Genomic DNA, 26305 nt, shown 5'->3' on the forward strand with positions numbered 1-26305 from the left:
CACCTTCGAACAAGGAAATACATGTATTTCTTATTTCCATCTGACAATGGAGAAAATCAAGAAAGGAGAAGAATTTGGTGCAAAGCCACACCGCCAAAAACAGACTATGGTGCAGGTGTTGTAGCACAGTGATCTTAGAATCAAGGATCCCCTACACTAGATCCCCAGTCCAGGAGCTAACTGCTCCAGCCTTCCCTAACCTTAACTAGGCTTTGACAAATTTTTAAAGGCTCAAAACCTATCAAGTTTTTTTTTTTTTAAGATTTTATTTGCTTATTTGACAAAGAGAGAGAGAGCGCACAAGTGGGCAGAGCAGCAGGCAGAGGGAGAGGGAGAAGCAGGCTCCCCACTAAGCAGAGAGTCTGATGAGGGTCTGGATCCCAGGACCCTAGGATCATGACCTGAACCGAAGGCAGACGCTTAATCGACCCAGGCGCCCCTGTCAAGGTTTTTTTTTTTTAAACAAGTTTTTGCTAAATGAAAAAGTGAAATATTTGCAATTCTAAGATAGGACACCAATTATGGACTTCTCTCAAGAGATAGAGGGCCAGGGAGAGAGAATCCCATTAGCCCTTCTGGGATGAAAAGACTTCCCACCAGCCACTGCTGCTAACAAAACAGTCAGGGGGAATCTGAATGTGTCCCCTGAATTAGCAACATTAAAGTCTTTTATAATAAGTTAACATTTTATCCCTGAAAGTTTTTGCAACTGTTTCAGTCCCCTTGATTACATGTTTTTACTTACATAAAAAATTACAATTATTTTATAGTTCTTTAACTTCCGAATCCTAAAGTGGAAGTGTGGATGTATGGGTGCTTAAGGAAGCTCTCGTCTTCACGCCCCCCCCCTTCCCCCGCATTCGCCTACTCCCGTCTCCTTTGTGGTATGCGACGTTTTTTCTTTAAACATTCATGAAATTTCCAAAAACCGCAAGTCAATTAGACGGAGCTGGCAACTTGTCAGGAGCCCTTGGCGAGTTTCTGGCACAGCCCACACAGCTCTCAGTTTCTTCTTGAGAACAGAAAGATGTCCTGACGGGCTTAGGCTAAGCTCCTGGGTGTGAGGAGGACGCTGGTTAAAAGCTCAGCCTTCAGAGCCATGTCGGACTCGACTGGGTCAGGGTCCATCCTTGCTTCCTTCTGAGGAGTTCTATTTCCCCTGCCTGTTTACGTGTCTGTGAAATACACTAGTACCTGCCACATAATAGGGATGTGACCATTTCATAAGGATGTCTGTGAAAGTTATGGTCTATTACTAATAACCAGGGAGGCACGGAATTCATTTGGGGTTTCCAGGGATTTGAAAACCACACCCCAAAGTGAATACTTCCCAGCAGGGTCCATCGCACTAAGTCGCAAGTGCTAAGCCCTTTGCATTTTACAAAAGTTCTCCTATTTTGTAAAACTATTTTGTGCTTCTCGGTAGCCCCGTGAGGCCAGGCAAAGGTCCACAACACCGTTTACAGATCCGGGGAGATTCGCCTGAGTTTGCCCTGTTGGGGAATCACTAAATGGGAAACGAAGCTCTTGGGCCTGGATCTGTCTGAGAATGGCTGGGAGGAAAAGGATTTCCTTTCTGGGGCACGCTGCCGTCAGGCCAGCGAGCGGTAAACGTAGCGGACAGCCAGAGATAAAGGCCACACGCGACGCCCCGCCCCTGGCGGGAGCCCCGGATCGGGAAGTGGCGCGGACACCGAGATGAGGCGGAGGCCGGGCCAGAGCGGCCCGGGGCGTGTGGGCGGGAAGGGGGCGGGGCCCCGGGGCGGAGCCACCGGAGCTGCGCGGGTTCTCAGGTGAGCACTCTGGGGGCCGGGCGGGCGGACAGGAACCTTGAGCTTGGGTACGGAAGCCACAGGGGCTGTGGGGGCGTAGGCGGGGCGTCCAGAGGAGGCGCGGGGGACCTCGGGAGGGTCCGGCCCTCGGAGCCCCGGCCTGAGGAGGGAAGGGGCTCCGGAGCTGCGGGTGAGTGGGGTTGCTCGCCGGGCCCGGGCTTGTGGAGTCTGAGGGAGGGGGTGGTGGCCCAGGTTCGAGTCCTGACCCCACTCCCCATCCTGCTGTGTGATCTTAGACAAGTCTCCTTGCTTCTCTGAGCTTTAGTGGCCGCAGCTGCGGAATGAGGGTGGGGAGGAGGAGCCGCTGAGAGTTTGCATAGATGGACATTGAGGGAACGAAGCCCTGCCTTCCTCCTGTTTATCCTCTCCTTGCCCAGGACACTGACCGCGAAACGTGAATGGTGAGAGTGTCTCAGTGTCTGAGTGACCTTGGGCAAGTCCCTCGCTCTGGCCCACCCCTTCTTCATCTACAAAATGAGTGCGCACCTCTTTCAAGATCTCTTTAGTATTTGGGTGTTATTGTTTTAGAGACAACGTAGTGAGTACCCAGTTCACTACAGGTTTTCCCTTTAGGGTGTGATAGAATATCTTCTTGGAGGTTAGACTAGACCCTGGCCCGAATTCCCCTTAATTCCCAGATTCTGTTTTGTCCTCTAACCCTCCTTGTAATTGGAGGAGCGATTTCATCCAAGTTCACTACAGGTTTTCCCTTTAGGGTGTGATAGAATATCTTCTTGGAGGTTAGACTAGACCCTGGCCCGAATTCCCCTTAATTCCCAGATTCTGTTTTGTCCTCTAACCCTCCTTGTAATTGGAGGAGCAATTTCATCCAAGGCTTGGTGCCACCTCTCCTCTGAACAATACCAGTATATTCAGTGGCCTAAAATCAAAGAGCAGTTGAAAGGAAAAGTCTGACATTCTAGCCTTTTTGTGTTTCAGTGGCAGAGAGGCAAGATGACTTCTCTCCCCCAAGCTTGGATCAGCTGAAGGAAACAACAGTACAAAATGAGAACAACAAAGGTCTACAAACTCGTCATCCACAAGAAGGGCTTTGGGGGCAGTGGTCAGTATTGATTGGTCTTCGGGGGTTGTGTAAGTTGGCTGAGGTTCTTGGTGTGTCCAGTGCCTTGAAAATGACACACTGACTCACGTGATAACAGAGGCTGGAGGCAACTTAAGTGAGTGAAGCGGCAAGTATAATATAGTTACAGGGAGGGCAGTAGCACCAGAGAGCACAGGCCCCTGCTAAAAGCATTTGTATTCTGACTTTTAAGGAACATTGTGAATGTTGTCAGTCTACTACCCTTCATTTATTTGTATTTTATATTACATATTTATTGCATACGTCTTATAAAATCCAAGTCTGCACTGGTTTGGCAGATAAAAGAAACTTACATTAAATGAGAGCAGTAGTAGATACACATTAGACAGGTATGATCAAAGCATGAACCTTTCCAGGCTCGGAGGCATAGTGAGGAGGGGCAGGACAAAGCATACTATTCTGTACTAAACCAGATTTTTCAGCTCTGCTTCTAACTTTCCCTGTGACCTCAGGCAAGCCTCTAGTTTACCTTATCTACAACTTCAAGCACATTAGAACAGTTTCTTTGTTTTTCTTAGTACCTTGAGTCTATAAATCAGAATAGGATGGCGGTTAGTAATACGATTTTTTTTTTTTTTTTGGTAAGGTAGTTTTCCTTTTTGTCCCAACATCCTTACTTGCTTTAGAAATTGGAATTAACAACACAATGAGTCTTTTTAAAATTGTATTTTACTATGCATTTGCTCTTGTATACGTGTAATCCTCCTAAGGGTAAGGACTCCCCAAAAGGGAAAACACTAGTTTTGATACCATAAAGTTTGTGAAGATTGAGTAAAATGTTGTATGTATTTAGTAGAGTTCCAGGCTCAGTGCCGCTCAGTAATGTAACCTTTATAATTACCAGGACAAGGATATACCAGGCATTGCTGTATTTAAAACACAATTTCTGGTAAAATGCACAGTCTGTTGTTAATACTAGAAATTGTATGTGGTTGATGCTGCCTGAACATTTGTGGGGTTAAACTGAGTAGACAACAGAAATAACTTTTGACAGACTGAAGGATACAAAGTTATAGTATATACAGTGTATATATAATGTATATGAGTCTACTTTTTCATGTGTATAAAACAAAGACAGCTAGGTGCTATACCCTGTCTCCTGCAGGACTATAAATAAAAACACATCAAACAAAATTAGGTGCATATCTGTGCTAAACATAAAGGTTATGAATATGACAATGTCCCTTTTCCCTGAGGAACTTTTAGCTTGGTGAGACAGATATGCAAAAAGGAAATGGTAAAATGAAACATTTGTGTTCAGGGAGTTTAATTCAGACTATGGAAGTTAGGGGAAGGCATCATAGAGGATTTGGCATAAAACTGCCTATGGAAGCAATATACCAAATAAAGTTTGGGATTAACCCAGTGCTTTGCTTTCCTAGGCTGAATTTTTGTTGGGTCTGATTATATTTGAAATTTAGATATACTTATTTGTCATGGTTTTAGCATAATTAAAGTTTGTGTCTTTCCCTCAAAATTAAAACAACAACAAAAAAATCACTCCCTCTTTATGGTTCTGAGTTTGTTATATATGAAAGGGCTCTCCCCACCCTCAGTGAGGTTGGAGGTGGGGGGTAGATAAACATATGAAACTATGTCCTCCCTATATTTTAAGAGTCTCATTGGACCCTAATGTGAACTGGTATCCAAAGTTTTTCCCTGATCAAGTGCTGCCATCCAAAATCTAGGGCATTTTACTTGGGTTGTCGGGTTTGTTTGTTTATGACATAGGAGAGGTGGTGGGCTTTAGGCGGAAGGAACCCTGAGCTAGTAATCAGTCCTGGCTGTGCTGTTATTAGCTGTTTAGCCTTAGGCAATTCACTTTATCACCTAGGTCATTTCTTCACTTCTGTTAGATCCAAAGATTTACTGTGAGGATCACATTAGGGCAGTATTTTTGGAAATTCTTTGAACACTGTATAAATATCAGGGATTGTGCTGTATTTGTGGGACTCAGTCTGTTTTGTTCCTGCTGTATGCCAGGTGTGTGATAATTCGAGGGAGTAAAATGTTAATCCCAGAGGTTTAAGTTCCAGAGAGCAAGGGCTGCTTTTTCCCTGGGGTCAGTGGGGTGGTAGTAGAAAGAGGTTGGGCTCTGAAGACAAAGGTCCCCAACACTGCCCAACTCAGTTACTCACTAGCTTTATTTGTGTGAATCCTTTAGTTCCTCTGTATTGCAATTTAAAATGGAACCTCATCTACAATTTGGGGTAGTAATACTAACCTAATGAGGTCATGAGCACCCGACATGAGAATGTATACCACAGCCTGTCGCCCAAGTGAGTCTGTTTTCTGCTTGAGATTGCTGAATTGTCTTTCAGATGATGAGCTAGTCATGAACCCTAAAGTGTTTCCTCACATCAAGCTTGGAGACATTGTGGAGATTGCTCACCCCAATGATGAATACAGGTAAACATCTCATTAGGATCAAGGGAACTAACTGGGCAGCCTACTGTTTCCAAATATTTTGTTTAAGGGACTTGCAGGGCAGGGCAAGACAGCCGTAGCCTTTACATAAAACTGTTCCTGCCCTCAGGATTTGATAAATCAATAATCTAAAAAGTAGCCTATTCTTTTTGTTTTTTTTAAAGTCAAGATGACAACTCTGTGAAAAATTATGTAACATTTAGCTATTTCCTGGAGGGCAAGTGCAGAGTTTCTTTGTTTCTAAGAGAACTTCCCTTGCCTTGTTGTGCGGTAGGTTACAATATATCCAGAGGGATCTGTTTGCCTTTTGTAGGGGGTGAAGAAAGCTGGTTAATTACAGCATCCCATCTCTTTGTTGCTTTCTCCCCCAGCCCTCTGCTTTTGCAGGTCAAGTCACTTAAGGAAGATCTACAGAAAGGTAAGAATTCCATCTCTCTTCACTAAGGTTTTTATTTTTACACTTAGAGAAACTGTTCCACAAACTGTAAGGAATGTCTCTTCATAATCTCAGGGAATGAGGGCATAGTAGTTCTTTCCTTGTCAAAATGTGTTCCCCTAAAAAAATTGTCAGATCAAAACTGCCAAGGAATCTCATTTGTCAGCATCCTGAGGGCACTGAAGAAACCATGTTTATTGTCAGGAGGAAAGTTAACCTGACTAGGTGAAGCTTTATACTTAACTCAGAAAAAAAATGTTGGCAAAGCATGCTTTCCTAAATATTGTATTTTTTCACAAGATGTTTGTTAAGTGCCTACTCTGGGTGAGGGAGGATGAAGAAACATATTGATGATTACCTGTCACAAATGCAAGGCACCATACTGGGAGCTTTTTGTAATGTCTCTTTTTATCTTCCCACACAACTCTTGATTGAGGGAGGGAGCTTAGTCTCACTGGGGTGAATTGGCTTGCTTGACGTCAGTAAGTGGAGAAGCCAGAACAGCCATTCTTACTCATTCTGGATCCGATCCTTTCTTTTTTCCTCTAATGAGTGTATCATGCTGTTTAAGGAACCAGAATGTTAATTGATAGCAAATAAGGTAATTCCTTAAATAGTACTTTAAAAAAATTCTGATTTGCTCTAAAGGATTGTGCTATCCACTACTTTTATAATTCAGTATGATGTGGAAGCATTTTATAAAACCCAAATCCTAAGAATTTCCTCCTTACCCTCACCACCCCATCTCCTGCCATCTGGTATGTTTCTTACTTACAAGATGTAAGGGCTCATTGGAAAGTTTGTTTCTCCCTTAACTACCTCAGCTACTTTCTTTCTAAACTGAAAATGGTCTCCTTCGTCTCCTGAATTTTCACAGTTCTTTGAATTTTTTTATGTTGCTCCTTAATTTCTTTATACCCCCCCCCCATTTCTGTCTCTCATTTTTTTAATTGCTGAAGGCTTAGGTATTATTTCCCATGCTTGTTTCACCTAAAAAAGTAGAGCATTCTAAGCTTTAAGATGCTGGAAGGCAGAGAATGTTTCTTACCGATGGCCAAGGATCATTTGTGTTTCTTGTCAAATGACTATTTATATTTTAGAATATATTTACCTGCTTTTTCAGAATACGTTACTGATCCAGATTTCTTCCGTTTCAGAAACTATTAGTGTGGACCAGACTGTGACTCAAGTGTTCCGGCTGCGACCTTATCAAGATGTTTATGTGAATGTTGTAGACCCTAAGGTATGTCTTCGTTCTGGACTGGACTATCTTTTGGGAATGATTACAACCCTTCCTGAAAGGTTAGGTCTCTAAGGAAGTAGTGAGTTACTTAAGTATAGTGTTGGACTACTAAATATGTGGTCACATATAGGTCACTTTGATTATAGGTATTATTATACAGGTTGCATTTAAAGCCCTCACTCTTCTTTAAAAGTTCTCCTAAAAAGGTTCTGTATATATAGGTATGTGTTAAGCTCAATGTAAAATTTCCTATTAAAATACTATAATTTCTCCAGCTGTTCTCATTTTTTTTTTTTTCTGAAATGAGAAATGGTGCTATAATAGGTAAAAAGCATTATCTAAGAGATATCATTGACATTATCTAGGGAAATAAAGCACAGAGCTCAATGTCCTGTGTATGTGCCAGAATGAAGACTAAACAGAGAATTATTCCTTTGGTTACTCTTTGCACTTAGTCATGATCCAGCTGCTGTAGCATCTGTTGTAGTCTGATCATCTGTACTCAAAAGCCTTTTCTGGCAGCGTGAAATACTGTGTGTCAGTATTCTGTTATCAAATGTTCTTCCAGTAGTTTTCTTGCTTGCTAAGAGGTTTCTCCATGCTCAGTGTGCATTATCTTCAGATGAAGTGTGGCAGAGTAATGCAGAGAGATATATTTGATTACTCCTTTTAGGATGTGACCCTTGACCTAGTGGAATTAACCTTTAAGGATCAATATATTGGCCGTGGGGATATGTGGCGATTAAAGAAAAGTTTGGTAAGATGTGATTAAAAAAAAAAAAAAAAAGTCTGTTACTTTTCTTGTTATATTAAATAATTATTTTCCTTGTAGAGATTTAGTAGGGAGAAGGGTATAGAATCATTTCTAATTCCGTCATCACAGATAATTGTTGTAAACCCTTTGTGTATCTTCTTCCATTCTCTCTTGTTTTTTTGAGTTTTGTTTTGCTTGTTTATAGATTTTTACTCCACATTTTTGGTTCGAATGGGAAATTATACTGTTATTTTACATTTGAATGGAACTTTAGCTTTCACATGTTCATGTCACTTCCCCATGGACAGGTATTTATTACCTTTCATTTATAGATGTGAAAATTGAGATTGAGAGGATAAACGATTACCCAAGACTAAAAAACTATAGTCACTGGTCGACACCGGGCTTAAACCCAGATCTTGTGGCTTCCCAGTTAGACTGCTTTTTCCGTACCCTCTTCCCATTTTCCTGCTTTATTTTGAATTAACATTTTCCACTTAAAATGATCAGTTCATTGTGAGCTGGTACTGAAAATTTTTCTTACTGGGCATTTTGAGCATCATGAAGCAACAAATTATAGGTAGAATTTCCATACTGTGAATATTTTCAGGAGAAAAATATGTTTGCTCATTTTTTATTGGATGGGGGAGGGTTCCATTCTATAAAATGAGAGCTAAAATGAGAAATAAATGTTGTGTAATTAAATGAGCATGTAAATACAGATATGTACGCAAAGGTATGTGGAGATAAGCGTGTTAGTGAAGCTGGGCACTTATTTTCCACCTGGTCTTTTATTGTCTGTACTCATCACACTCCTCAGAACCCACTGTTATACCTGCCCCAGCAGGTTTGCCTATGGGGTAAATCTATTACTCCCTTGTTAATTGAACCTTGGTTTGTTAGAAGAAATTAGAAAGGCAGGAGGCTTTCTTTGTGACCTTTTATGGCCTTGATGTGTTGTTGAACCTCATTTTCTCTCTCTCTGTCTCTCTATTTCTTCCTTAGGTCAGCACATGTGCCTATATCACTCAGAAGGTGGAATTTGCTGGCATCAGGTAGATACTACATCACTCTTGACTTATCAGCTAATACCTGGGAGTAGGATCTAGTGGGCTACATTCGGCATTTGAGGCATGTGGATACCCATATAATAAAATACACAATAGCTTAAAGGGTTAGATTGTAAAAAATAAATAAATAAAAGGTTAGATTGTTGTTGCTACAACAAACCAAAAAAATACCCCAATGCATCATAGTAGTTTTAAAATGAGTGGAAGTTGCTGAAGGCACATCACGGTATTCTGTAACAAAGGAGGTATAACCTCATAATTTTAGAACTAGAAGAAGCCTTAGATGAATGTATTTAATCAAACCTTCTCGTTTCACAGAGTAAGAAACATACTTGGAGATACAAAATGACTAGCCCAGTCGTTCCTGATTTGCTGCCTTTTTAGCCATATTGTACTGCCCTTGATTTATTAAAATGATTCCTAAATTTCAGTTTGTAAAGAAGAGAGAAGGGACTTTTTGAAAGCCCTTTAATTCGAAAAGCACAATGTCCACAGAGTAAAGCCTTCAAACATTGCAAAAACATGTATAATGAAAAACAAATCCTTTTCCTTAGAAGAAATGGTTTCTTTCCTGAAATTTATTATGTGTAACACAAGCACATTTACATCTGGTTGATTCACCTTTTTTTTTTTTTTAAGATTTTATTTATTTACTTTAGAGAGAGAGCTCACACACAAGTGACTGGGGGCAGAGGGAGAGGGAGAGAGAGAATCTCAAGTCGACTCCCTGCTGAGCATAGAGCCCAAAGTGGGGCTAGATCCCAGGACCCTGAGACCATGACCTGAGCCAGAATCAAGAGTCAGACACTCAGGGGTGCCTCGGTGGCTCAGTCGTTAAGTGTCTGCCTTCGGTTCAGGGCGTGATCCCAGAGTGCTGGGATCAACCCCCGCATCGGGCTCCTCCGCTGGGAGCCTACTTCCTCCTCTCCCACTCCCCCTGCTTGTGTTCCTTCTCTCGCTGGCTGTCTCTATCTCTGTCAAATAAATAGATAAAAATCTAAAAAAAAAAAATAGTTGGACACTCAACCAACTGAGCCACCCAGGCGCCCCCGGTTGACTCACTTTTAATGGCGCTAGGATTGACCAGTGGGTTCCAGTGAGGTAGTCTGGTCCCCCATTATGAAGTTCCCCGTCAACTTTCCACCTAATGGTTTCACCCATTAATGATTGTTGCAAGGTGGTGATTTTCTAATTCAGTCATTTCTCCTACCTTTATTTAGCCAGAATTCATTCTTTCTTTCTTTCTTTCTTTCTCTTTCTTTCTTTCTTTCTTTCTTTCTTTCTTTCTTTCTTTTTTTCTTCCTTCCTTCCTCCCTCCCTCCCTCCCTCCCTCTTTCTTTCTTTCTTTCTTTCTTTCTTTCTTTCTTTCAAACGATTTATTTATTTATTTATTTGAGAAAGAGGGAGAGAATGCGTGTGCACATAAGCATACAGAGGGAGAGGAAGGGGAAGAAGCAGACTCCCCGCTGAGCAGGGAGCCTGATGCGGGACTCAGTCCCAGGACTCATGGAATCATGACCTGAGCCAAGGGCAGACACCTAACTGCTGAGCCATCAGGCACCCCCAGAATCCTTTCTGTAAAGAACATTTCATAATCGGCTAGGGCTAATTGGTTAGTCTGAACTACTGATCCTAAAGTAAAGAAAGAATAAAGGATTAATTTTTTTCCCCACAAAATGGGATGGTTTAAAAGTTGGAGGGTCAAGATTCTTTGAGAAATCTTAGTAAAAGATTTTAAAGCACAGCCCAAGAAGTGACTAAGCCTTGAGCAAAACAAGAAATGCAACCTAGATTCATGCTTTCTAGTACAACTTAGTCTCTCCGAGGTGGTGGGCCAGGAGTCAGGAAACCTATAATCTACTTGTGCGCTGCCGGTGATTAGCGGGGGTGATGTTGGGCAGGTTAGGGAGACTCGGAGTCTACTTCTCTGCAAAATGAAATGGTTGGTTTAGAATCTTTTTCTGTAAAGGACCAGAGAGTAAATAGTTTATACTTTGGGCCACATGGGTCTCAGGTCTCTTTTGCAATTTTTTTTGTTATTTTGGGGTTTTTTCAACATTTAAAAATATAAAATCCATTCTTAGTTGTGAGCCGCATAAATATAGGAGGTGGGTTGGATTTGGCCAGCAGGCTATAGTTAGCTGAGCCCTGATTTAGAAACCCACTCAGATACCTTTCATTCTTAAATTTCTTGTTTTTCTGTGCAAGTGCCCATATCCACATGGTGCCAGATACAGAAATGAAAACCCTGACATAATGTCAGGTTTAGACTTTTAAAGATCTGTCCTAATATTTTGCTCATTCATGGTTAAATGTAAACCACAGTCTTCTACTATTTCTCCAGAAGACTTATAGTCTTCCTACACTGAATCAAAAGTTACTTTCTGGGGTTCCAGGGTGGCTCAGTTGGTTGGGTGTCTGCCTTTGGGTTGGGTCATGGTCTTGGGGTCCTGGGATCGAGCCCCACGTGCTGGGGGGGGAATCCCTGCTCAGCGGGGAGTCTGCTTCTCTCTGCCCCCCTACTTGTGCTGTCTCTCTCTCTCACAAATAAATAAAACTTAAAAAAGTCACTTTCTTTCTTACAAGGAGGCATGCAAATTAAAAAAAGAAAAAAAATGGGCGCCTGGGTGGCGCAGCGGTTAAGCGTCTGCCTTCGGCTCAGGGCGTGATCCCTGCGTTGTGGGATCGAGCCCCACATCAGGCTCCTCCACTGGGAGCCTGCTTCTTCCTCTCCCACTCCCCCTGCTTGTGTTCCCTCTCTCGTTGGCTGTCTCTATCTCTGTCTAATAAATAAATAAAATCTTAAAAAAAAAAAAAAAAGATACTTTGGGCCTCACATAACAAAAGATTTAGTTAATACTTAAGGACGTATGAGATAGTTTCATTACCTTGAGACCTTGCCTTTGAAGCATCATTTTTCCTTCAAAGGTAAACATTTTGATTTTCTCTAAATTCCCAATGTAGTCTTCAAAATATTAAACCCTACAATTGGTATTTTTAAAAAAATTAAAGAAAATTTTAAAAGAAAAATATTGCACTAAAATCCTATCTCTTAAAAATTAGTGTTTTGCTTTTTTAAAAATATGGGACTTAGAAACCTAGTCTATTTGATTTAATCATGAAGAGATCTCATTTTTCCAGATAGTTTTGGGAGTGCTGACTAGCTAAGGTTTCTTTTTTTATTTAAAAAAAAAATTTTTTTTTCTGACTCGCACTCCAGAGGGAGCAACACTGAATAATTTCTGGCCTTGACTTCTCAGCTGTCCAGAAGCAGACAGACCAGTGTCTGCCAGTCTAACCAGTCACAGTTAAAGCCCCTTGTTGGGTGTTACCCTGCTAGGTCTGCTGTACTGTGGAGGATCTTCTGGGATCTTCTCTGACTTGAGTCTGATTCTGTGGTGGCCATTCTCTTAGAATGTCTTTCTTAACTGTAGAATTAGTACTAAGTACCACTTGTTTTTCACATGCTAGATATCAGGCATATGCTAAGTATTTTTATATCTAGTACTTGCTCAGTGTAGACAGTTTGAGAAAATGAATAAAGCAGCAGGAAAAAGAAACATAATATTACTACCCAGAATCAACTACTATTAACATTTTGATGCCGTTCTGCCAAAATATTCTGTCTTCCTCTCCCTACCTTTTGGCTTGATACCATACAGTATACATGATTTTATATACTGTCAAAAAAAAACCCAAAACAACCCTGAAAACTTTGTTTTCATAATTTGAAAAAAAATTATTCTAGAAAATTTGGGTAATACAGAGAGTATAAAGAAGAAAATTGGGGTGCCTGGGTCTCTCAGTCAGTTAAGCTTCTGCCTTCAGCTCAGGCCCTGATCCCAGGGTTCTGGGATTGAGCCCCATATCAGGCTCCCAGCTCAGCAGGGAGTCTCTTCTCCTTTTCCCTCTGCCCCCTCCCCATGCTTGTGGTCACGCTTTCTCTCTCAAATAAATAAATAAATGAAATACTAAAAAAAAAAAAAAGAAGAAGAAAACTTACAGTGGAATATAAACCAACTATGTACACATAACTACTATTAAATTTTAGTGTGACCTTTCAGTCTTTTCTTTTTTTTCTTTCTTTTTTTTCTTTTTTAAAAAGATTTATTTATTTGAGAGAGAGAGCAGGAGTGAGGGGCAGAGGGAGAAGCAGAGAGAGAAGCAGACTCCCCACTGAGCAGGGAGCCCGATGCGGGGCTCTATCCCAGGACCCTGAGATCAGGACCTGAGCCGAAGGCAGATGCTTAACTGGCTGAGCCTCCCAGGTGCCCCTCTTCTCTTTCTTTCTTTTATTTTTTTATTTTTTATTTTTTTAAGATTTATTTATTTATTTATTCGACAGAGATAGAGACAGCCAGCGAGAGAGGGAACACAAGCAGGGGGAGTGGGAGAGGAAGAAGCAGGCTCACAGCAGAGGAGCCTGATGTGGGGCTCGATCCCACAACGCCGGGATCACGCCCCGAGCCGAAGGCAGACGCCCAACCGCTGTGCCACCCAGGCGCCCCTTTTATTTTTTTATTTTTAATTAAGTAATCTCCATGCCCAAAGTGGGGCTTGGACTCACAACCCAGAGATCGATAGTCATATGCCTTACCGTCTGAGTCAGGCACCCCTCAATGTTTAATTTTCATTCATACATGTACATGCATGTATTTTTACACAGATGATGTTACTTTGTGTACTCTTTTGTATCCTTTTTTTCCACTTAAAAGCTTATAAACATTTGTGGTGAAGTTAAAACTCCTTGTAAACATGATTTTAATGGTTCCATGATATTCTGTGGTCTGGATACATCATAATTTACTTACCCTGTCTGCCATTATGGGACATTCAGGTTGTTCAAATGTGTGTTATACAGATAAAATGACAGTGACCATACTTTGCATTTATTTTTTGCATTCACAGAATGATGAAATTTAGTTGTAAAGGATAGTGGAGATCACCAATCCCCAACAGCTCACTCGATTGGAAAGGGAGGGAAAGTGCCCTGCCCAAGTTCCTACATAAATCAAAGGCTAGTGCCCCCCAGGTCACCTTCATCCTCAGGGCTTGGCAGTGTGCCATTCTGCCCCTTGTAGGAAGCCATGTGTGCTCTTCGGCTTTGTCCTGGGGGATAATGGATGTTGTGTTTGCATCTGTCAATGGCAGTTTTTCTTCCCTTGAACCAGCAGAAAAGAGAAGAGAAGCTACCTCAGGGCCATTCTCAGTTCCTGTTTGGGTAAGGGCAGATTTTAGGTTTAGGAGTAAAGGTCAAGATTGCATTTTCTGTGTGTGTGTGTGTGTGTGTGTGTGTGTGTTCTATAAAGAACCATTTACGTTGGAATGATAACTGTTTCATAGTTTGCCAAGTCCTCTCATCTATGTATCTCACTGGATCTTCTCAAGAGCTGTAGAAGATGGTTGGGGCAGGGTTCTTATTAATCACATTTACTGATTTTTAAAAAACTGGCTCAGAACGATTGTGGCTTGGGGCACCTGGGTGGCTCAGTTGTTTAAGTGTCTGCCTTCAGCCTAGGTCATGATCGCGGGGTCCTGGGATCAAGCCCTGCATTGGGCTCCTTGCTCAGCAGGGAACCTGCTTCTCTCTGTCCCTCTGCCTGCCGCTCCCCCTGCTTGTGCGCGTGCGCTCTCTCTCTCTCACTCTCTGTCAAATAAATAAATAAATCTTGAAAGAAAGAAAGAAAAAGGAAAGGAAAAAGATAGATAGATAGATAGATAGATAGATAGATAGAGGCTTGACCTCCACGGGGAGTAGAGGAGCTGCAATCTAAGCCCAAATTTTATAACACTACTTTGTCTATACATACTAGCAGAAGTTGGTGAGTTAGTGTGGTAACACAAGCTCATTTTAGAGGTCTGGTTAATCTGGTATTTAGTAGCCTGTATGCAGAGTGCTTTCTGTTAATAGAACTCAGAGATCATGGGGACATTGAATCCTTCCTTATGTTAAAGAAACAGAAGTCCCTTCTCAGATAAGCTTGCTGCAGTTGTCCACTCATAGGCGCATGGGCAAAGGAATACCAAGAGACACCCCTTTTGGTCAAAGCAGAGTTGGGAAGCGTATTTAAAAAAACATAGGCTTGGTCCAGCTTTCTTCTTTTACAGACAGGAGGGAGAGCCAGCAAGGCTGACTGATTGTCCAGTGTTTCTCAGGTAGCCTGAGCTGTGACTCATGGTACAGAACATTTTCCTTGCTTTGATTTTATCTTTTCTTCTTTTTTATGAGGACTGATTGCTTAGGGCCAGGCAGGAATTTGTGCTGGGGTTGGTAGGAAAGACAGGCTTGAGTGGTTGGTTGAGGGATGATTACAAGGTCCTCAGATAACAGCTACCCCTTTCTCTCCAGGATAGCATTTTTTTTTTTAAAGATTTTATTTATTTGAGAGAGAGAGACAGACAGAGTTAGCGAGAGAGAGCATGAGCAGGGAGGAGAGGGAAAAGCAGACTCCTGATAAGCAGGGAGCCGGACGCAGGACTCGATCCCAAGACCCTGAGATCGTAACCTGAGTTGAAGGCAGACGCTTAACCGAATGAGCCACCCAGGCGTCCCTCTCCAGGATAGCATTTTATGTTAATATTTACCATTTTACAGTTCTTGCTAATACAAGTAGCCACTAGTACTTCTGACTGTGGCACCGCCCATCCCAGCACTGTCTTGAACCGTTTCCCCACAGTCTCTGGTTGAATTCTCCGAACAGCTCTATAAAGTGGATGTCATTATTTCCTTTTTTAAGATAAAGGTGCTGGGCCTCCGAGTTATTTCCCCACGGCCATTCAACTAGTTAAGGGACACACAGGACTGAGATTCCTGCCGAGACTAGTTTCACTCAAGTCTGGTCAGCTCAGAAGGCCATGCTCTTTGAACTGTGCTGTCCATTTTACACCCTTAATAAGTTGCAGAGGAAAAGACATTAAGCCCCCAAAGTGCAATACCAAGTTGCCATGAAAATTTTTCAGCAGAATGGCCTCCATTGAAAAGGGACTCTGTCCCCTGTCTTCTGATTGCTTGTCTTCTAATCCTGATATTAAGGTGGATTTTGTTTCCATTGAAACTCATCATATCAAAGCTGGGATGAGCAAAATTGTTTGTCAGTTCTTCCTATTTTTGTGACATGTACCCTTTTGAGATTTGACAAAAACTATAATTTTCTGCCCAGAAAACTTTGCGTGATTTCAGAGGATTCATGGATTTCCCGAAGCCCTTCCTGGGACTTGCATATTTCCTATGGTCTCCCAGATTAAGAACTGTCATACAAATTTAATACGCTCTGAGAATTCTTTTTTTTTTTTTTTTAATTTTTCATGACAAACGTCTAAAACTGCAGCTTCTGGAAGAACCACTTGTTCTTGCTGATCTTGTACTTCACCTCGAACTTGACCTTGGCCCTTTGTCAGGCCTTGCGTTTTAGAGCAGGGTCTCTGAAGACATCCTCATTGATGACAGTTTCGTCCAAGGGGATATCCACAGAGGAACTTGTGGGCATGAGGCGACTCTGTGGGCATGAGGCGATTATAAACTTTCACAAAAGACTTGATCTTTGACCTCTTGGCGATTTTCTTCTTGCCCATGGAAGCTGTCACTTTGCAGGGATAGCGGTCAGTTGCAGCCATGGCTGTAGGGACAGTCTGAGGTGCCATCATCAATGTTCTTCATGATGACCGCTTTGCATCCAGAGTAGCGTCTGACCAGGACCAGCACCACCTTCATGGGTTTGATGAACTTGCCCATCTCAACACCAGCCACTCCAGCCTACAGCAGAAAGGAAGAAAGGGCACTTCCGCTCCACTCTGAGAATTCTTTATGTTGTGTAATCTGTTCAGGGCATTCACTCTGGAAATCTGTAACTGGGCAGGTCATTTGGGGATAAGTATCAGAGTACAGTGAGCCACCCTGAATTCATCCCTGTTTCTTTGTGTTTTAAGACTTAAAATAACCCTTGTGTGTATATCTTTTCAGGGCACAGGCTGGTGAGCTGTGGGTCAAGAATGAGAAGGTCATGTGTGGTTATATCAGCGAAGACACCAGGGTGAGACTGATAAAATGCCTTCTGGTTTTGTTTCTTCATACCATTATGTCTGAGTCCTGAAACCAAAAACAAATCAGAAACAAGCAAAAACTTGATAATCTCCTGATGGGTACTGTTTACCTAGGTAGATAATACTGTAATATTGTCAAGGACTCCTGGAATTCTAATGTTTTACAGTTGGATCTCTCCAGTTTGGGGTCGATCTTTGTTTTCTCTTCTTTTTTTTTTTTTTTTTTTAATTTTTATTTATTTTTGAGAGAGAGAGAGCGAGCCCAAGTGGAGGGAGGGGCAGAGGGAGAAGCAGACTCCCCGCTGAGCAGGGAGCCTGATGCGGGACTCAATTCCAGGACCCTGGGATCATGACCTGAGCCAAAGGCAGAGGCTTAACTGACTGAACTACCCAGGCACCCCTTTGTTTTTTCCTCTGAAAGAGGTCTAAGCATGGAAATGTAATGTCTATCTTGTGGGCTTCGATGCCTGCTAATACATAGGAAAAGTTAAACTCAGTGGAAGACTGCAGTTGGTAAACATCAACAGAGACTTTTGCAAAGGAATTTCCTTCTTTGGCTCTCTATTCCAGTTGGAAAAACTCAAATTGAACAGCTGTAAACATTACCCATGCTGGTGAAACCACCTGTCTGTTCTTCCTTGTTCTCATCCCCTGCCTCCTTTGAGAGCCGTGGTTTGAATGGGTGGGTGATCTTGCCTCCACTGGGGTCTTTTGGCAATGTCTGAAGACATTTTTATGTGTCACAGCCAGGATTTTGTGAAGAAGATTGGTAAACATGATACAATGTATAAGACAGATGTCCAGAATGAAGAACCTGGTCCAAAATAGCAGTGATGTGATGGGGGGGGGGGTGCTGTCTCACACATTATGGGACGTTTAGCAGCATCCCTAGCTTCTGTGCACCAGATACTGTGAGTCATGACAACCAGAAACGTCTCCAGATACCACCAAGTGCCCCCTGGGGGAGCAAAATTACCTCTGGTTGAGAACCAGTGCCTTTATAGGTAACTACTATCTGAATTCTATTTTTGTGTGTTTTTTTTTACATAGTGTTATTATATATGTATTTTACCCTAAACAGTATATTATTTGTTTTGCTTGTTTTTGAGCTTTATTAAGGTGAAAAAAAATATATAGTCCTTTTTAGCTAGCTTTTTGGGGCCTAATATTACATACGTATGTATGTGTGTGTGTTAAAATTTATTTATTCGAGAGAGCGAGCACAGGTGTGCAAGCGGGGGGAGGGCAGAGGGAGAGGAAGAGAATCTCAAGTAGACTTCCACTGAGCACAGAACCCTATGCAGGACTTGATCTCACAACCCTGAGATCATGACCTAAGCTGAAATCAAGAGTTGGACACTTAACTGACTGAGCCACCCAGGAGCCCCTATATATATATATTTTTAAAGATTTATTTATTTATTTGAGAGAGAGAGAGAGAGTACGGGGGAGGGGGGTGCAGAGGGAGACGAGAGAGAGTCCCAAGCAGATTCCATGCTGAGCATGGAGCCCAACACAAGGCTCGATCTCACGACTCAGATCATGATCTCAGCCGAATCCAAGAGTCAGACACTCAACCAACTGTGCCCCCCAGGTGCCTTCTTAATACTATATTTGTAATCTGTAATTAGGAATGTGTGGGTCATAGGTAAGATAATGGCAAATTATTTTTTCAAATTCTTTGGACCAGGTAATACTCCTAGTAACAGTATATAAAAATCTCCTGTTGTTTTTCATTTTTTCCTACATTAGGTGTTACATTTTTAAAGTTTTTGCAGCTCTAATGGGCACAAATTGATTTTATAGTGATCTTCTTTTGCTTTTCCCCACTTCTCTAGAAATTCACTCTTAAGCATAACTTACAAAAACCATGATAATTTGGCATATGCTTATCTCTTCAACCTCATTCATTCACATATTTAATAAATAATATGGAAGCACCTCCTGAGTGTCAGCTACTGTGCTTTTTTTTTTTTTAACACTTAATTTGAAAAAAAAAAAATTGGTACAGGTGGGTGCCTGGCTGGCTCAGTTGGTAGAACATGTGGCTTTTCATCTTGTGGCCATGAGTTCGAGCCCCATGTTGGGTGTAGAGATTAGTTAAAAAAACAAAACAAAACTGGTGCAGAACATTATCCATGAACATCCTTTGTTCTAAAAATTTATTTATTTGTCAGAGAGAGAGTCCCTGCTTAGCAGGGAGTCTGACGCAGCACTCGATTCCAGGACCTTGGGATTATGACCTGAGGTGCAGGCAGCTGCTTAACCGACTGAGCTACCCAGGCATCCTATGAACATCCTTCATGCTAGAGGGGAATTCAAAGTGGGGAATTCCCATTCAGTGGGGTCGCATGGGCGAACAGCACAGATGAGATTCCTCCTGGTAAAGAGCTTACACACCCTAATGGGGAGACAGATGGAAGTAGACACCCAGCCCATAAATGTAATTACGGATTATGAGGAGTACGCCAAAGGAAATTAATCCGGTAAAGAGAAAGACTAACTGAAGGTAGCCTTAGTAAACAAATGAGATAAATAAAATATTCTTAGGGAAACAGTGTTGTGAGAGAGAGTATCAGATCTTCTTTACAAAGGTGGTCAGGGAGGTGTCTCTGAGAAGATGCCAGAAAGGTGAAACTTAGCCAATGTATGGAGGTTGAGGCAAAGAGCTTTCCAAGCAGAGGAAACAATTGTGAGAGGCCAGTGTGGCAGAAGCATAGGAGATGAATAGGGAGAATGATGTCAGTGGGAAGGTGGACTGGTTGCAGCCAGTTCACATAGGTCCTTGTAACCAGTGTAGAATTTACTCTGAGGACAGTTGAAATCCATTGAAGGGTTTTAAGTGGGGGAGTGATTCCCGAATTATGCTTTCAAAAGATCACTTATTCATCCAACCGGATTTCATTGTTGTTGTAGTTACTGTAAGTTAACCTATTTATTATAGGCTAGTGATGTTTCAAATGGAGGAGCTTCTACTGGTCTCTGAATTCCTTTCGTCCACTGATGGCCGACTTCACTGTGGTGGCAGAAGTGGTGGTGTAGGTCCAGGCACCTCTGGCTACTGTTTTCATGTAGGAACCATGGTGCCAGATGCCCACAGCTCATCTTTTCATCTTAGTTTTGCCATAGAAGGAGCATGTGTACTTGGTGTGCTGGCTTTTTAAATTTTTCTCCACCATTTTCATGAGGGAGACTCCATAATGGGTGCTGTATTTACCGATGATTCTGACCTTTATGGTGTGTCTAACCATGTCACCACGAACTAGGTCTAAGTTCAGAGAGCCATTCAGTTGGATTTTGTTGAACAGAACAACCCAAAGTAACAGTGGCAAATTGATGCTCCAAAGTCAGCTTTTTTCTCTGGTGAAAGAAGTCCATGGGAAGACCATTCCTGGCTGGTGTGGCACTGTCACGATTACTGGTGATCTAAGGCTCTTTTTGTCTTCCTGTTCTGTCATCCTCAGGACTGGGCTTCCACGGTGCAGCTGGAGCTGCTGTAACCACATTCATATTCCAGGTAGAGGAGAGAGGAAGGGAAGAAGGACAAGAGGGATGCAGCTTCCAGCCATGTCAGCTTCAGGATGTGACATTTCTGTCAACATCTTATTGACCACAATTTAGTCACATGTAGCTACTCAGGAAGCCAGGAGGTTTAGTCTTTTAATTGGGTCCCTCGCCTCTTGGAATAGAATCAGCTTCCGTTTACTTAGGAAGAAAGGATGTGGCATAAGCACCCATAGTACTCTGGCTCTGTGGAGAGCATTGTTTGTGGGGCAAGAGTAGAAGCAGAGAAACAAGTCAGGAAGATAGAAGATTGTGGCATAGACTAAGGTAGGAGCTGTAGCAGTGGAGGGATGTGGGCAGACGTGAGATACATTTTGAGGTAGAGTCCACAAAACTTGCCGATGGGTTGGATATGAGGAGTGAAGGAAAGAGAAGAATTGATCAGCTTGATGGACAGATGGAGGTGTCATTTATGAGGTGGGGAAGACTTGGGAGGAGACATTTGGGAGCGATTGAAAAAAGTTGTTTGTGAGATACCTGTTGGACTTCTGAGAGGAGAAATCTGGGGAGGCATGGAGTCTGGAGCTCATTTTGTCACTTGTCCCATATGTCCCCCTACCCCACCCTGTCCTGCCCTTGGGAACCATTTGCTCTTCCTCAAATGTGCCATATTCTCTTTTGTGTCCGTGTCTTTGCACAGACTGCTCTCTCCTGCCTGGAGCATTTAGATTTGCCTTTCCCCCCTCACAAGCTGCTCATCCATCCCTCCATACTTGTCTCAGGCTCCCTTGCTTCTGGAAAGCCTTCCTGGTTCCTTGAGGCAGTCTGGGCATGAAGGGCGTGTCCGATGTGAATTATAATTTATAGTTTATTAGACTGGCAGCTCATCAACTGGCACGTCTTAGCCCAAGTTCTACATTCATAATGACGTTTTCTTGACTTTCCTAGGTAGGTTTACTGCTCCTTCTCCTTCATTTCTTATGAGAATCTTCATGGAATGTTTGTATGTGTTGCAGTCTTTTGACTTTTTTTTTTTTTAAAGATTTTATTTATTTATTTGACAGAGAGAGACAGCCAGAGAGAGAGGGAACACAAGCAGAGGGAATGGGAGAGAAGAAGCAGTCTCCAGTGGAGCAGGGAGCCTGATGCGGGGCTCGATCCCAGGACCCGGGATCACACCCTGAGCCAAAGGCAGACGCTTAACGTCTGAGCCACCCAGGCACCCCCTTTTGAATGTTTTAATCCTCTACTCTAAGCTCCTAGAGGGCAGGGACAAAATCATCTCTTCATGGCTTATGATGTCAGGGATGAAACTTGCTTTTAGAAGTCCCATGTTACAATTAAAAATCTTCCATCGGGGGCGCCTGGGTGGCACAGCGGTTAAGCATCTACCTTTGGCTCAGGGTGTGATCCCAGTGTTATGGGATCGAGCCCCACATCAGGCTCCTCCGCTATGAGCCTGCTTCTTCCTCCCACTCCCCCTGCTTGTGTTCCCTCTCTCGCTGGCTGTCTCTATCTCTGTCAAATAAATAAATAAAATCTTTAAAAAAAAAAAAATCTTCCATCTTTTTTTTTTTTATCTTGTGTGTGTGTGTGGTAAAAAAGATATAAGGTATACTGTCTTAACCATTTTATTTTGTTTTATTTTTTTAAGATTATGTTTTTAAGTAATCTGTACACCTAGTGTGGGGCTTGAACTTACAACCCCAAGTTCAAAAGTCGCACTCTGGGACCCCTGGGTGGCTCAGTTGGTTAAGTGTCTGCCTTTGGCTCAGGTCATCATCCCAGGGTCCTGGGATTGAGTCCCTCATTGGGCTCCTTGCTCCTGCTTCTCCCTCTGCCTGCTGCTCCCCCTGCTTGTGTGCTCATTCTCTCTCTCTCTCTCTCTCTCTCTCTCTGACAAATAAATAAATAAAATCTTTAAAAAAAAAAAAAGTCGTATGCTCTACTGACTGAGCCAGCCAGGTTCCCCTACCCTGTCTTAACTTTTATTTTATTTTATTTTATTTTATTTTATTTTATTTTATTTTATTTTATTTTATTTTTATATTTAGAGAGAATGAGAGTGGTGGGGGGTGGGGCAGAGGGAGAAGAAGAGAGAGAATCTCAAGCAAGGCTCCATGCCCAGTGCAGGGTCCAACGCAGGGCTGGATCTCACAACCCTGAGATCAGGACCTGAGCCGAAATCAAGAGTCAGACACATAACTGACTGAGCCACCCAGGCACCCCTGTCTTAACCATTTTAAAGTGCACGGTTCAGTAGGGTTGAGTACATTTACATTTACATTGTTGTGAAATGGATCTCTGGAACTTTTTCATCTTGCACAAGTGAAAATCCATATATCATTGCTTTTTAATGCAGCTACATTTTTGTTTATTTCAGGTGGTGTTCCGTTCTACGTCGGCTATGGTTTACATATTTATTCAGATGAGCTGTGAAATGTGGGATTTCGATATTTATGGTACTGTTCCTAAGTGCTGGTTGTAGCGCCACTGGGTAGACATTTCTGGTTTCTCCCAAGTTGGTTTCATTTTACAGTAAGCTATTGATATTCTCTAAAAATGTGTCCTGAGATCTTTACAAATCGTCAAATGCCAAAATAAAGAAATCGAAAGTAAATATTTTACACATATATATTTATATGGTGAATTCCATGAAATGCTATAAATATTAATGGAAAATCTGACTTCTCAGATCTTTAATTGTTCTGCAATTACAGGTTGAAAAGTCATAAAGTCACTCTATGGCTAGGAACCAACACTTTCTTTGACATCATTCATTTCTCTTTCTGTCACTCATAGAAATCTCCATATTTGTCTCATTTTATTGGAGTTATTTTGTAATGAGTAGAGGGCAGTAAAGCTGCTATGAGGTGTGGCTACTGTGTCCATCACACCAGCCCTATGGTACATATATTTCAAATTCGTGTTTACCAAAAGTACAAACCAATTTCCTTTTAAAATTTTTTAAATTTAAATTGAATTAATTAACATGTAGTGTGTTATTAGTTTCAGAGGTAGGGTTCAGTGATTCATTAGTCTTATATAACACCCAGTGCTCATTATATCACATGCCCTCCTTTTGTCCATCACCCTGTTACGCCCCCTCCCTTCCAGCAACCCTCTGTTTGTTTCCTATGATTAAGAGTCTCTTATGGTTTGTCTCCTCCTCTGGTTTTCTCTTGTTTATTTTTCCCTCCCTCCCCCTATGATCCTCTGTTTTGTTTCTTAAATTCCACATATGAGTGAGATCATATAATTGTCTTTTGCTGATGACTTATTTTACATAGCATAATACACTCTAGTTTCATCCATATCTATAAACTAACTTCAGTTATGGGTCATCAGAGTCACTCAAGAACAGTAGGAACTGCAAGTAATAATTCAATGAATGCCAAGGGTCATCTTCTAACCAACTTTAAGCATCATTGTGAGAATACTCATATTTAGAAGTTAGATGGTCCTCTCATTCTGAAGGTAACATTGCATTTTTCAGTCATCAAAGCATTTTCAATTTGGCTTTTACCTTAGAGCCACGGCTTCTTACTGAGTGAGGCAAGTATTAAATTTGGCTCGATAGAAAGTCTAGATTGAAACTACTTTTATACATCCGGCTTTTATGATTTTGTTTTAAGATACAGTAGAACCCACCTTGTCTTTGGTCCCATTCCTGCTACTTTACTGAGAGAAGATACTGTAAACAAGAAATAAAGATAATCTTTACCATCTTCTCATTGTTGCTTTTCAGGGGATCTATATTTTGAGAAAGCTGTGAATGGTTTCCTTGCTGATCTCTTTACCAAGTGGAAGGTATGTTTCTTATGCACTAAATCTCATTGCATAAACATTACTATCGCAGATTTTAGAAATACACCATTTCTATTAAGCTGCCTTTAATTAAATATCTTAGCTAAAGCCTAAATTGATAAAACTCTAGATTTACAGTACTTTAACCACCTCAACATGATAAAGGCCATTTGTGAGAAAACCACAGCTGACATCAGACTCAATGGTGAAAGACTGAAAACTTTTCCCTTTAAGATTTAGGAACACGGTAAGATTTTTCACCCGCCTTCACTGCTGGTATTCAGTGTTGTACTAGAAGTTCTAGCCATAGCAACTAGGCAAGAAAAAGAAACAGAATGCACCCATATTGGAAAAGAAGAAGTAAAACTATCTCTATTCACAGATGAACTCTTATATGTAGAAAATCCTAAAAAATCCACAAAACTATTAGAACTAATAAATGGATTCAGCAAAGTTCAGTGTACAAAATCAACACACACCATTGTTTGTGTTTTATCAACGATGAACAGTTTGAACAGGAAAATTAAAAACATAGAATTAAATTTTAAAATGAGAATTGAATTAAATTGAAAAACAATTCCATTTACAAGCACATCAGGGAGAATCAGATACTTTGGAGTAATTTATCCAAGGAGGTGCACAATTTGTGTACTAAAATCTACAAAACTTGCTGAAGTAGATTAACAAAGATCTAAATAAATGAAAAACAATCCATGATCATAGATTGGGAGACTTAATATTGTTAAAGTGGAAATACTACTCAAACTATAGTTCAGTCCCTATCAAAATTCCAGTGGCCTTTTTCTTTGCAGAAATGGAAAAGCTGATTCTAAAATTTATGTGCAATTGCAAGGGATCCTGCATAGCCAAAACAACCTTGAGAAAGAACAACAGTCGGAAGACTCTTACTTCCTAATTTCAAAACTTACTACAAAGCTGAAGTAGTCAAAACAGCGTGATACTGGCATAAAGATAGATAATATAAGTCAATGGAATAGAATTGAGAGTACAGAAATCAATCCATACATTTGTGGTCAGTTGATTTTAGACAAGGATGTGAAGTCCATTCAATGAGGGAAAGAATAGTCTCTTCAACGAATGGTTCTGAGCCAAATATCCATATGCCAAAGAATGAATTTGGACTCCCAGTACACATCCATATACAAAAATTAACTCCAGGTGGGGCACCTGGGTGTCTCAGTTGGTTAAGTGTCCGACTCGTGATTTTGGCTCAGGTCACAATCTCAGAGTTGTGAGATCAAGCCCTGCTTCAGGCTTCCTGCTCAGCAGGGAGTCTGCCTCTCTCCCTCTCCCCCTGCTCCTCCCCGCACTCGAGTACTCTCTCTCTCTCTCTCCTAAAAAAAAAAAAAATTTAAATCTTTAAAAAGAATTAACTCGAGGTGGATCAAAGACCTAAATAAGAGAGCTATTTGAGGTCACATTATGTAGTGGAAAAGAGCATGGAGTTTGGATAAAAACAGACTGGGTTTAAAATTATGGTTCTACTCTGATTTGATTTTTTATCATAGAGAAGTAGTCAGTCTCCTGGGCCTCTATTCTCTTTTCTGCAAAATGGAGCTAATAATAGTTCCTGCCTCACAAGGTGTTTTAAAGCATCTTTACATAGTAAGGTCTCAGTAGGATCCTGGTGTCAATTGAATCTAAGTCCTATCTTCGTCAGCAACACAGGAACAATATCCTTCGGCTTTGAAGGGTACAGAAGTAGAAATGCAATGCTTGTCCCCGGAGAACTTACAGATCTGCTGGGGAGCTTGCATCTCTGTATTTGAAACAATAGCAAACCGCATGTTTTAGGGGTTGAAACTTTATTTACTTTTGAACTTGGGCCTGAAAGGCTGAGGAAGGTTTGGATGGTTGGAAAGGAAGATGGAGAGGGTATGTCAGATGAACAGTTCAAGCAAAAGGATGTAAATGGGCGTGAGAGTGGGGTGTGGTCTAGGCAACTTCACAGAGGATTTATGTGGGGAATAATTAAATAATGAGATGGATTAGAAGGATAGGGTCGCATCAAGCCCCGCAGTTTTGGACTTGACAGGAAGTGTGGGAGGTATTAAAGATTCTCAAGCAAC

General features: G+C 41.6%; 1 protein-coding gene and 2 pseudogenes across 20 annotated transcripts in view; 1 reads left to right on the forward strand and 2 right to left on the reverse strand.

Moving 5' to 3' along the window:
- Positions 1 to 1740: 1740 nt before the first annotated feature.
- DEPDC5 (DEP domain containing 5, GATOR1 subcomplex subunit) overlaps positions 1741 to 26305 on the forward strand; it is a 120248-nt gene continuing 95683 nt past the window's right edge. For 5 of the 20 annotated variants that reach the window (XR_008956989.1, XM_057305777.1, XM_048221361.2 and 2 more), the window contains exons 1-10: positions 1741 to 1793; positions 2772 to 2895; positions 5256 to 5343; positions 5733 to 5779; positions 6955 to 7040; positions 7714 to 7797; positions 8800 to 8849; positions 16825 to 16894; positions 22792 to 22870; positions 24157 to 24218. Coding sequence is in view for 19 of the 20 variants with exons in the window: in XM_057305777.1 (XP_057161760.1) it covers positions 2838 to 2895; positions 5256 to 5343; positions 5733 to 5779; positions 6955 to 7040; positions 7714 to 7797; positions 8800 to 8849; positions 16825 to 16894; positions 22792 to 22870; positions 24157 to 24218 (624 nt within the window). In the remaining variant the exon portion in view is untranslated. Of the gene's footprint in view, positions 1841 to 1874; positions 1963 to 1987; positions 2234 to 2270; positions 2311 to 2771; positions 2896 to 5255; positions 5344 to 5732; positions 5780 to 6954; positions 7041 to 7713; positions 7798 to 8799; positions 8850 to 16824; positions 16895 to 22791; positions 22871 to 24156; positions 24219 to 26305 lie in introns of those variants that run through there. The other 15 variants (XM_026484887.4, XM_026484891.4, XM_026484893.4 and 12 more) reach the window with 8 other exon arrangements.
- On the reverse strand, positions 16181 to 16596 carry LOC123000308 (60S ribosomal protein L27-like; annotated as a pseudogene).
- On the reverse strand, positions 19877 to 20155 carry LOC123000309 (60S ribosomal protein L37a-like; annotated as a pseudogene).

The sequence above is a fragment of the Ursus arctos genome, unplaced genomic scaffold (genome assembly GCF_023065955.2).
Source record: "Ursus arctos isolate Adak ecotype North America unplaced genomic scaffold, UrsArc2.0 scaffold_34, whole genome shotgun sequence".
Classification (NCBI taxonomy): domain Eukaryota; kingdom Metazoa; phylum Chordata; class Mammalia; order Carnivora; family Ursidae; genus Ursus; species Ursus arctos.